Source organism: Diplotaxodon limnothrissa, linkage group LG8 (genome assembly GCF_057381915.1).
Source record: "Diplotaxodon limnothrissa isolate DT_005_m linkage group LG8, D_limnothrissa_male_GT1.1, whole genome shotgun sequence".
NCBI lineage: Eukaryota > Metazoa > Chordata > Actinopteri > Cichliformes > Cichlidae > Diplotaxodon > Diplotaxodon limnothrissa.
Genome location: NC_140603.1, coordinates 20,789,892 through 20,802,939, shown reverse-complemented (window position 1 = coordinate 20,802,939; position 13,048 = coordinate 20,789,892). Strand labels below are relative to the sequence as shown.

The following is a 13,048-nucleotide window of genomic DNA, read 5'->3' as shown; positions in this document are numbered from 1 at the left end:
TGATTGCGTGTGTTGTCTAGCTTCCAGACTCATCTAAATTTAGCATCTGGGGATGTGTGTGCTTCTCCAGGAGACTTTTTATCTACCAGTAGAATTTGAATGCTCTGCTACCCCACCACATCTCCTTTTAGTCTCCCCCAACAAAGACATATCACAAGAGTGGGGAACGGTCTTGGACAGAGTATGAAATAAACAAGACTGGTTTCATCCACTGCTTGTCAAACACCAGCTTTGTAAATTGATATGAAAGCAGCCTTATCAAATCCTAACCTCTGCTGCCCCCTAAAGAGCAAGCAAGAAAAAAGCACTGCACAGCAGTGACTGTACCCCTGTCACTTCCTCTTCTTCTTCTCTCTCTGACAGTGAAATCAAAGCACGCAGACGTATTAGGAAGGCAGCCATTCACTTTAAGCTGACAAACCGCTCTATTTACCTTTGATGCCATGGAGTGGGAGTCCATTTGTTCCTGTTTTGTACAAGTGCACTACAAAAGCTTGTGTGCATAATCTTTCCAAAGGCAACAGATTACAGCAGAGTGGTGGTGGTGGTGCATCTGCTCTGCTATGTATAAAGTGATTTGTATTGTGGTTCGAAAGCTTTTAGAGGAGAAATGACCAACAGTAAGGTTGATACCGAGACCCAGAGAGGTCCTTTTTCAGTTTTCTGTGCTGCTCTACAGCAATACAGACAATGCAGGTTAGTGCTGGCTGCAGGAGGGGAACGAATGCCATAAAAGGGTGTCCGTAGGTCAAGGAGTTTGTTGTCAGATAAAGTCAGAGAACAGCCAAGGGTTGGCTACTGAAATAGGGCTTCCTCGTGGATTCATGCAGCCATACAAGGAAGATTTATTGCAACAGAAACCTGAGATAGTAGCTGAGTGGAACTGGGACATACTATCAGCCTAGAGCGGTCATATTTTAACCCATTTAAAATAATTAATCCAAAGCATCATAAGCAAAATTTCAGAACATTTGGTCATAAAAATGCTGTTCTCATTTGCTCAACTCCAAGAGCTCATAATTAAAAGTTAAATATTAAAAGCTGGTTAGATTTTTTTTTCAGAGCAGGTGGGAAAACATGTAACTGCACACATTTTAGACGAGCAAATGCTTTTATTGAATTCTAATAAGATAATACATTTTATTAATGACTAAATGAACATAGAGGACAGCACAAATTTATTACAATTTTTTATTGTCATGCTTCTATTTCAAGCATAACATCTTATTTGTTTTATTGTTTTGTTTAATGCTTATTACTTACAGCAGTTACCTGTTATCTGTCCCATTTTCTTAAAGTATTTGAATATTACTGGAATCACATTGATTTCCATCTTTCTCCTCTTCTGCATAGCACCTACAAAATCCAGCAAATTTCCAAACAGCAGCCACAGAGCTGCTGGACTGGTGTGGTGACCCCAGAGCCTTCCAGCGCCCCTTCGAGCAAAGCCTGATGGGATGCCTAACGGTAAGTCACCAGTCGTGAGCACCTTCCATAATCTCATGTTCAGAGTTTCAAGAATGAGCCGCTTGAACAACTGCTGCACTCTTTCCATAACCTCCTCGGGGATGCAAGAATACTCATGTTTAGCCTGGTGATCATCCGTGAGGTCACTGAAAATGTAAAATGTGTTTAACCTTGTAGAAACTGCTCCCATTTAGCCACCTTTCTGTTGCTTTAGTTCCAGCCTTTGATATAAAATCCACAAGGTCAAAAACATTCTCAAACCACAAAGCAATCAGCTCTCAATCTTCTCTGTGTCTTTACCAAATGCCTATGGATTTTTGATTGATTGAATAATTACTGTCCTATGACATCTGAAATTAAGGCTTCTGGAGAAAACATTTAGCCCAAAGTAGTCAGGGTTTGTATATTTTCAACTAAATTTAATCAGACACAGCCAATATGTCAAGAGCTAAGTTCTTAACCCTGACTGAATATTGTTTATACTAGTGAGTTTAATGTTCACTTAATAAAATGCTCCACTGGGAATAATAGCTTAATCTTGAATTGGAAGTTAGCAATTAATTTTTTGAACAACTACATAGTCGTTTATTGCTATGACCCTTAGCCAGTTAGCAAGTGTAGCTCTATATGATAATGGTAAACTGACATAGTAGACTAATTTCTCTTGAAAAATTGTCCATTTAGCTATATGTGGTGTTTATTTGTTTTTGTTTTGTTTTGCATTACATATAGAATTTGAAAGATAAACTTAACACACTGCTTACACAGCCTGTTTACTTTGTAATATGCGGCACTTATCTATGCTAGCTTAGATGTGTGAGGAACAACTACCAGAGCTAACGCTATATATACATATATATATGAACCATACGAGGCAAATGCGTAGGCAGATTTGTGCTATGTGAAATTTCACTTGAAAGTTTTTGTTTTTATGACATTTTGCCACCATTAAAACCAGTATAATTATAGCTGTCCATGCCACGTTTTAACCAACATTCACCATTGACTATTACAAAAACCTTTAATGCTCAGAGCTGATGCACTGATTCCAAATTTAGCTAATCAAGTACCAAGAGAAAGAACAGCCAAAAGAACAGTGAATAGACAGTGGGTGTGTCAATCACCTGTCACAGTGGGCCTGACTGTGCTTTAACATGCTGCCTCCAGCATTACATAACAGACACACCTGTTAGGTGTAATTTGTATCCCCATCAAGCGAGCTCGGCTGCAGCAGGTGAAGAAGCCCAAGAGGTTTGTGCTTGTGGACCTCAGCGAAACTACTGTGACACGTCCTTCCATTCAAGCGATTGTGTTCCTGCTTTAATGTGCAGCAGCAGGTGCCTTCTCCTCCATTTCGCCACTTCAATTTGTTTCCCGCCGTGAAAATCTCAAAGCTTTTCCTTTTAGTTTATAGGTTGTGTAAACCTTGGTGTGAACCACACTGGGAGGAAGCACAGAGAATCTGATGTGATTGTGAAATTACCTGGTCACAGACTTTAATGGTAAACACTTTACAGTTTTGCCTGCATGCTTGCACTTAAACACTGGTGATAGCATTTGTAGAAATTTGCTGCTGTAGCAGTGAGGAAAAAAACCCCAGGAAATTACAGGACTTTTAAAAAAAATAAATAAACGACTTAATAAGGTAATACAGTATTCAAAACAGGAGATGGGTACTCAAAACTAGTCTTTTAATTCATCTCAATGTAAGAGTTAATAAGGCTTTTTATGTTTAATTATGACTGGAGCTTCTGTTGGATGTTGAATTGCTTTTTCTTGAAAAAAACCCCCAAATCAATTAAGCTATCATGTTATAACTCTAAAATCGTATTTTTAATGACAATATATAGCATTCATGTATGACGCAGTATTGATTTTTTAAGCTTGTTTCAAGTTGATTAATCTCCAAAATATTTAAGAGGGGAAAAAACAAGCAAATTTAACAAAAAGATTCATTTTATCGAGCTTGAAACTACAGAAACATGTACAGCTGAGTAGCAATTCCCTGCTTTCAAGCCTTGCAGTGCCTGCTTAGATGATTGCCTTATGGTAGACAGTTCACCACAACTCCTCTGACTGTGTACAATTAAAGTCCTGAAATTAGAACTGTAACTTCTTACACTAAAAATACCATTTAAATGTCCCTCGCAAGTTTAGATTCTAATTAGGCAGCCTGTACTCTATATTTCTTCTTCTTAATGGGGGATTCCCATAAATAAAGGCCAGATATACATAATCTGTTTTGGTGTCACGTCCAGACTATACTTACAGAAGATAATGATACGGTCCCAGCAGCAGTGCTACCTCAGGGCTTGTACTGAAGTTTGGCGTGTGACAGCGGGATCGCTGCTATGAAAAGCCAGGCAGCGAGGGGAATCTAGTGGGGCCCGTTGGTCCACACAGACCTTAGTATGTCCTAAAGGTCTAAACGATTTGAGTGGCTCTTTTTGAGCTGATAATGATGACAGCAAATCAAAGCAACATGTGGGATGTAAGGGTGATTTACACGGCCTCCTGTGGCATGTTGATGCTTCCCCTTAATGTTTCCTCTCAGTCGGCATCTCTGGACTGGAGGCAGTATTTTTTTCCTCATCTTACTGTCCACTTACTCATATGGAACTGATAAACTTGTAATGAGGTTGTCCTTTAACAGTCAGATTGTGGGAAAAGTCGTCATGTGGTGGATTTAACTACCCAGCACAGATCTGTATTGAGTAGATACGGATGCAGTCGTACAGCTTTGCGAGTGTCTGTCATTAGTTTGCAGGATTTTCAAGATTCAATTGTGGAAATTTTAGGAGAAGGAACGAAAGAACTGAGCAGATTATGATGGCGATCTGCAATATTTATCATGAAAACAAAGCTTGTTGCCATCAGCTGCTGCACTGGAGTGAGTAAAAGGAGGCGTGTGCATGAGGCCGTGATGCTCTCTCTGTATGTGGATGTCAAAGCAAATGGCGCTGCAGATGGTAAATCAAAAATGTAAACATTTTCTGTTTGGAAAATAAGCACATTAGAATGTTTGTGTGGGCTTGGAACAAGTGAGGAAATTTCTCATAGTTGCCCCCACTGTTATTCAGCTGGCCTTTTTAGGAACTCCCTGCTAGAGACAAAGGGAAATATTGAGTTTATGCAAATTTCCCAAAATCTGCTCTTAAAATGTTGTTTGTGAGCTGGAAATATAATGAAACAGCCTGCAGAAACACCTTTCTGCAGTAATGTCCCTATTCAGCACTGTATGCTGACCTCTGCTCTCTTCTGTTGACCTATATGTAGGTGTAAGCTATCATAATGCTTAGAAAGTGAAGTTTTCTGAGAAATAAAAGAGGTTTAGACTTGGTGTCGTTCAGCTTTTTCTTCAGAGAAAACATACCTCAGGCCATACTGACTCTGTGCTGCATGCTGTTGTTGTTTTCAGGTGGTTAGCCGCGTAGCAGCGCAGCAGGGCTTTGACTTGGACCTGGGCTATCGGCTCCTGGCTGTGTGCGCTGCCAACAGGGACAAGTTCACTCCAAAATCAGCAGGTAAGACCGGAGTTTTCTCAACCGCCGTCTCAGGCCATCTGGCCATGCTGGCCCGCTCAAGTTTATTTCTGCATTCTTTTCCGCTTTTCCTCCACTTATTGCTTCTAGACTAGATCCCCTCACAGATGTATGGGCACTGATCTTTTTAAATTCATTCCTTTAAGTCTTGACTATTTATGACTTTTAAGATTAAACAAGACCAACAGTTCAATATTCAATATAAAGAGCAATCCAAGAAAATCCCTTCATAGTTTTAGTCCAGGTTCAACTGAACATTACCCTTTAATATCTACTTGACCTGTTTTCTTTGAACTTGTTCACAACATTGGGAACTACAACTCAATTTGTTACCTTTTCTGGGGTTTTAGATAAAGTGCGTACAGCAGAATATTCCATTTGTCACATGCGACAAGAACTACTGTATCAGTGATGACGAGTTCCTGTTTTCATACGCCTCTATCATCCCGGTCCTGTGATGGATTATTGGAGCAGATGCAGACTGCTAAATGTTGTTATCGAGCTGGCAAAAGCATGCTGAAGCACAATGAGAATGAAGACGCATAGGCTGTCAGCAGCTCAGAGGAGATAACAGAAATATTTTTGTGCTGTTTTACAGTTTGTGATTTGTGGTTTCCACCTGTCTTGGGTTACGGGGAAAGCTGGGTCGTGCATTTGCTTCTGTGTGCTCGGCCGCTACACTGAGCCCTCTTAAGTGTGCCAGGACATGAAAGTCAGAGGCACATATTGTTTGAATTTTCACTCATGTTTGCCTTTTTTCTATTATAAGAGGCTTCAAATCATGCAATGTCACTATTATGTCGGCATGGGTGGGGAATCCTTCCCTGCCTGCAGTTAACTCACATTGCCAAATGTTCTAATTCTACTTAATGCTAAATCAAATCTCAGGGCCTACTTTATGGGCTTAGATAAAATTGCCAATTGATTCTCTGTCTGAATAATTTCCTGCAACAGTAGTTATTTGGAAAGCGGCAAGTTCTCGAGTCTAGGCAGCATCCCAAAGTACATTTCATGGACAATTATGTACCTGTAAATGCATGAATATTTCCAGAGGAGAGGCCTGCAGAGAGGTAGAGAGAGCAGTGGAAACCAATGCAGAGGCATTCTCCTGCAAAGCTCCCAGGTCCTTTAGAGAGGAGGCCTGAGTCAAGGAGGGTGTTAAAGTGGAGAGAATACCCTCTCTGGCAGCCAGGGGAGATAGCTCTTAAAAGACACTCCCACGGGGCCCCAGGGAGGACCTGCTCCCCGACATCCTGCAGCGGTGTTGCTGAGCGACAAACGAAGGGAGTAAGTCACATGACGGGGGCCAGAGTGGCAACAGCGGGGTCAGCCATACAAGACCAAAGACAGACAAGTTAGTGTAGGCAGAGGAGACTTTGGGAAGCCTTGAACAGCTGAGAACAAATCTGAAAAGATTTTATGTGTTGAGAGGATATGAGGAAGAGCTGAAATGAATATAGTCTCCTGTGTTTTTGCAGAATTGTGTCCCTGGAGGTGAATGTTCATTTTGTACTGAGGGTGTTTTATAAATTCTCTGCACTGTTTTTTTTTATATATATACAAAACAACCTGTCTACACCAAGCCCCGAGAGCTTTCAAGGAATATCCTGTAACTGCTGGCCTGCTCAGTCTCATCATGCATTTTGTAATCTGCTCTGAAATGTCTCCGTTAAAAGTGGGCGAAAAACACGATTTTTGGCGGTTACGAGCTGGGCTGTTTGCCTCAGAAAACATCAGGTCAGCGGATGAGTGCTAATAAGTAAATCAGATTTGGCATCCCATTTTAACCAGACCTAACTTGTCTTGGCTCTGACGCACGGCGCGGTCAAGCTATTACATTTCTGTTATGTCATCTAAAATTCCTCTCCTGAACATGTTCGAAAATTGAGCGGAAGGGGAGGCTGAGCTGATTTCAGCAGTAGGAAATCAATGTTCACAGTCAGCTTACAGCTGAAGTAGGTTGTAGCTTTGACAAATTGATTAATCATGAAATGCCTCCAACAATTTAAGGCATTAGTTTGTTCTTTTTTTTCCATCTTAGGAAAAAAAAAAAGCTTAGGAAGGCAAAGCGCTAAAGAAATAGACCTTTATCTTCATGACACCTGAGCAAAACTTAGCTATAATATCCTATTGATTTCAAAATGTAGCTGTATAAGAAGTTTAGACAATGTTTGTTAGATATTGTAAAACTATCCAGCAGACTGGAATTGGAAAACCCATCATGCAGTGTGATTTTTGTGAGTTGATCTCTGTAATGGATGGACTCGGGGGGGTTGTCCGGTTGTAGTTCTTTTCCCTTTGTGGCCCACAGTGTTGGAACAGATCTGGGGGAGGGGCGTCTGTCTGCTAGTAGTGACCTCTTTGTCAATGGGATTAGCCTGCTCTATTAATCTGTGATTACTCGTGGAGCTCTGAGGACTTCAAAGCAAAGACATCACTTGCTCAGTCTGCAAAAACTCATCAGGGCCTCACCTCTCCCTTCTCCATCCACAGGGTACATTACAAGCCCCGTTAGGCCTGTTTCATCAGCGTCACCGGCGGTTCATTCCGGTTCGAGAGCCTCTGCAAAATGCTTAATGACGATTTTTCCTGCAAGAGAGACAGAGTGGCACATTCCCAATCGTTTGCGCTTCAGCAAACTTTGGGAATTCCTCAGCTCTAAAGAGTGAAAGGAGGTTCCAGCTGAAGTTTTTCAGCCCCTGAAGCTTTTCATTCTCTCATGTAACAAACGCCTGGTGAACTAGCTATTCAGCAGATAATTAGTTGGGCTTGTTACACTCATTTTTACACCTTTTTGCCAGGCTGTTTTTCAAGTACGATCAGTAGACATTGCTGGTTTTAGTTATTAGTGTCAGCTTGATATAGAAAAAAATATCCAAGCAATTTTTGCTTTTGTTTCATCGTGTTTAAAATCAAAAGGTGGTTTCCCAGTTTTTTAATCGGTTCAAGCATAAACAAGCAGGAGACAGTGTAGGAGGGGTGTTGGGTTTGTTTGCTAAAGACAAGGAAATGTGGCCACGTGTAGAAAAGTCAAAGCTCTGTTTACATTTTCTATCACAATTTGTAAGTCAAGTCAGTTTTATAGGAAATAATGTAAACTTGGCTTGAAAAAGCAAAAACCTTCAAGTCAAATGAGTTCAAAAGTTTGCAAGTCTTGCCCCCCAAAGCTGTGTTGCAAGAGTTAAATGAAAAGCGGAGGATAATACTGATGCAAGGAATGTAACTTATTTCAAGTGAACTTTGTTTTTTAAATGGAAATTCCCCTGAATGGGATATTCTTTTCAAAGAACAAAGATGAAGATAGACAAAGCTAAGGTTAAAATGAACATGTCTAAGACTTTTATTCTAAGTACTGACTTGGTTGAATTCCTTTGTATTCTTGGGTGCATGTGTAAATTTCCTTTAAAACTGTCGTTTCAAGTGCTGATCATTCAGCGGCTTATGCCTTCCAGTTAAGTGGTGCTTAAGATGAGGTCAGATATGTTGTTGGTGAGCTGTGGAAAGGTCTCAGTTTCTACACATAATAGAGAAGTTGAATATACACATGCCTTTCTGCAGGGCTATAATTTCTACTCTTGGAGCTTTCCACACCAAAATATTTTTTTCTGTCTCCTTTCACTCAACGGGTTTCAACATATAGTTTAGCTGTGGCTTTTCCTAAATGGAGATTAACACAGAAGGCTAAAAACATTGTTGGTGACCTTGTATGACTCAGAGGTTAATGGGTTAAATGAATCCAACCAAGCAACCAACAATCTATCCAATTAAGATCACTGGTTGGCAGCACGGTGGCACGGTGGTTAGCACTATTGCCGCACAGCAAGAAGGTCCTGAGTTCAATTCCACCACAACAGGCCGTGGTCTTTCTGTGTGGAGTTTGCATCTTCTCCCTGTGTTTGCATGGGTTCCCTCCGGGTACTCTGGCTTCCTCCCACCGTCCAAAGACATGCAGTTTGTGGGGATAGGTTAATTGATTAATCCAAATTGCACACGAATGGTTGTCTGTCCCTGTGACAGACTGGCGACCTGTCCAGGGTGTACCCCGCCTCTTGCTCTATGACAGCTGGGATAGGCTCCAGAAAAAATAGACCCTGAAAAAGGATAAGCGAATGGATGGATGGTTAATCAAACTGAATGTCAATTCAAGAAACAATTGGTGGCTTTATTTCAGGGTCTTGGTGGAGCTAAAAAGCTGCTTAAATGAGCTTCTGCAAAAAATAAAAAATGTTTTTCATTATTACAAATATGAATAATATCTTGATAATAAATATGATTTCAAATAATTCAATTCAACTTTATTTATCTTGCGCCAAATCACAACAAAAGTCGCCTCAGGGCGCTTCATAGGTACAGAAAAAAACTCAACAATCATATGACCCCCTATGAGCAAGCACTTTGGCGACAGTGGGAAGGAAAAACTCCCTTTTAACAGGAAGAAACCTCCGGGAGAACCAGGCTCAGGGAGGGGCGGGGCCATCTGCTGCGACCGGTTGGGGTGAGAGAAGCAAAACAGGATAAAGACATGCTGTGGAAGAGAGACCGAGGTTAATAACAGATATGATTCAATGCAGAGAGGTCTATTAACACACAGTGAGTAAAAAAGGTGACTGGAAAGGAAAAACTCAATGTATCATGGGAATCCCCGGCAGCCTACGTCTATTGCAGCATAACTAAGGGAGGATTCAGGGTCACCTGGTCCAGCCCTAACTATATGCTTTAGCAAAAAGGAAAGTTTTAAATAACACTTGTATACTTTAATTTTTCTTAAAAGAAATCTGATTCTGCCGTTGAAATGACAGGAGCCTGCTAATACTTGCTGAATATTTGCTTGACGATACATGCGCTGTCAGTGGCACGAGTTTTCAAACAATAACAATTGTTAGAAGCATGTTTCATGAATGAAGTTGTGCTGCGTTCTTTTTCATTTGGAAGTCAGATCTTGGCACTGGTGGTGATTTCGTACCCAGGGTAACAGTGTGCCAGTAATAGAAGTTGGAAAATGGGCTTTGTTTTTCTCTCTATCAAGGTAGAGCCATCACTACCATTACCTGAGGGACCCGTGTGCTACAAAGCTGGACTAATGGGTTAGCAAGCTATGGCGACCTTAAAGTCAGAGTTTTCTGTGCCAGAAAAGTGGCTCTTTCTCTCTCTTTTTTTTTTTTATCTGGCTAACTTATGCTGAGCGCAGCCTGTCTAGGCTGGAAGAACCACATTTTTACTAATTGTATTATTTTCAGCACGTTATAAGTGCAATGGAGTCACTAGAACTATAGATTTTCTGCAGAGGGAATACATTTTAAATGCGCAACTTGATTAACCCGTACCTTAGTGAAAGTAAAGAATAATGCTCAGCACTGGAGTTTGTATGTGTTCACTTGGTGACATAGAAAATGTATAGATGTTGTTTACACTTGGTTCTAATCTGCTGCTAAGTCTACTTCACACTGCTGAAATTACAGGCACTAGAACACATATTAAATAACTAAATTTAATCAATACGTTAAATTTCACTTTGATCTGATGACAATCTAAAGAGTTCCACATCTCCTTAAGTAGCCTATGAGACAGTAACCGTTTCTAATGTTTAAATACGTGAAGAAATCTATCCAGTCGAAAGTTTCAGAGCTCTAATGTGCAGCCTTCACAGTAGAAATGAACAGCAGCACAGAGAGTGCACTCAGCGTTAAAATAACTATATTAACTGAAATTAAAATGTTTATTTTACTGCTCTGTGCACTAAATTCCATGATTAACGACTTTCTGCTGCGTTTATCTCATATTATTTGCATCAGCATTGCGTTTTACTGTTACATTTTTTAATGATTTGGAGGACACAGCACTCATAGGCATTATTCTGTGCAGAAGAAGAGTCACATGATGCATGACATACCCCTTTTTTATGTAAGCGTGCACAGATCCTGAAGCAGGTAGCACTGATAAACACTATTGTGATACCTAGTCTTAAACCCATTATTGTTATCATTCTCAAGCAAGCTAACATAAACATAAAGAAAGCCAAATACAGATTCGGGGAACCACATTAGGGGAACTTTTGGGTAAAATAAGGGAGATGGATATGAAAACAGACTTTGGCTCCAGTTATTGTGGTATTTTAAAGATGAGTTTTAAAGGCCTGGTTACAGAATCACTAAATCCACACTGTATCCACTTTGGACAATCTGTGTGGGGGGTTTTTGTACTTTGTAATCACTTAGACGTGAAAGTCTTCCAGCCAACCGTGATTGATGTGTTAACTTGCAGCAGGGGTGCTGGGCTGTAAGTCACCCGCCGTGCACTTAGCTGATAGTAAATACCAGGAGAGCAAATACAGACAGGAGAGACTAGAGATAAGAGCTGTTGAGCTTGTCTGTCCTTCCTCCTTTGTAGTTGTTGCAGTTATTATGTCTGTGGCAGCAGGAGGTGTAGCATCTTCAGCTATGCCCCATATGGCTCAGTAATTTACTGTACAAGAAAACTGGTTGTTTGCATACTAAAATTGATTTACATTGTACCTTATGTCTCTAATTAAATGCTTATTGCAATTTTTTTTTAGCAAGAGATCAGTTTCATTAATTTGACACCCGATTTGACTCGCTTGTGGTGAGTGCAAGTACTTTTATTAGCGGATGACAATGGAAGCCCCTGCGCTGCCTCAGGTGGCTTGTGTACTCACAGTTTACATGTTTTATAAGTGTGTAATTATTTATCCAAAAGCTTACCCGGGCTCATGTGTGCTGAAAGACAAATGTGGTCTAATTGGCCCCTCCCTCGCTGATACCAACCCTCTGCGCATCAGGAAGCCACAACGCCCAGCCTCCTCCCCCCCTCCTCTTCCATGCCCCTTAATTACAATGACTAGTTTGATGGATTAAGTCGACTGTATTGCAAAGAGAAGGTTCGAGGGCTGAAACCGCAGATTCGTGTACCTGCCTGAACCGTTTCTGACGGGGCCCGCAGTGTTTCTCCACTGCAACAAATGTTGCTTTAAATGAATTGATTGAGGCTTCTTTTACTCGTTGCTCTGGACTCAGGCCAAGATACAGGCTGTCTAGCACATTAGGCACCACCCCCCTTTGCAAGTTTGAAATGTGAGCTGCCTGCATTTTTTTCCCCTCTCCTCTCCTCTCCTCCCCTCCCTCTCTCTCTCTCTCTCTCTCCCTCCCTCTCTCTCTCCCTCTCCCTTCTGGCGAAGTGGCTGTGGCTGCTTCTGTGTGATGTGTGTATTGGGAGAGCAAGCAATGGATCACTAGACAGAAAAAGAAGATACATCAATAACAGCTGCATACATCCGAGGTGAGGAGATAAGCATTTGGTTCTCTCTCTCCCTCTCTGCCTGTCCTCCCACCCTCTCTCTCAAGCTCTCTGTCCCCCCCCCCACCCACCCACCACCACCACCATCACCCCTTCCCCACCCCCTTCTCAGTCTTTTAACCCTTTCCTGCAGCAGAAGCCGGTTCCTAATTTTGGTGATTTTTTTTTTTTTTTGTCACGATGCGTACCTGCATTCTCCTCTGACCACAAACGCGTGTCCTGCTCTCCTTCTTGTTGCTGTTAGTGCTGTGTGAAGTTGCTGTTTTTCTTTTTTCTTTTTTTAACAGCTTATCCCTGTTTTTCCTCTCATTGTCTCTGGGGTATTTGTTGCTTGAGTGCAAAGAAGCCGGTGGCAAGTACAGCAGGAGCCCATTAGCAGTGACTCCATCTGTGATTGGTTTTGCCTGCGAAACACAGAGAGCAGCCATGAATAATTGATGTGTATTGTGCAGTCAGTCACTGGACACGCAGGGAGAGAAGAGAGGAAAACAGAAGCTGCTGCCCTCAGACACCGAGGGAAACAAGGGGGGAAAGAAGGAGGGAAGGGGAGGAGAGGGGTTCGGAGAGAGGAAGAATGTTATAGAGAAGAGAGAAAGGTGGGAGGGATGGAGAGAAACACAGAGCAAGAGCTTTAAAATAGCCCCTCAGTAGTGCAAAGATTAGGCTGTCTTTGTTCTGCTGTTGCAGATTTGTGCTCAGAAGTGTTTCTAGACACATGAGTTCCCTTT

The 13,048-nt window shown here is 41.5% G+C and overlaps 1 protein-coding gene across 1 annotated transcript in view; it reads left to right on the top strand.

Moving 5' to 3' along the window:
- LOC146626823 (zinc finger MIZ domain-containing protein 1-like) overlaps positions 1-13,048 on the top strand; it is a 109,150-nt gene that overhangs the window by 77,007 nt on the left and 19,095 nt on the right. Inside the window, exons 4-5 of the mRNA XM_085361474.1 lie at positions 1,354-1,467; positions 4,886-4,991. Coding sequence (XP_085217600.1) covers positions 1,354-1,467; positions 4,886-4,991 — 220 coding nt within the window. The remainder of the gene's footprint in view (positions 1-1,353; positions 1,468-4,885; positions 4,992-13,048) is intronic.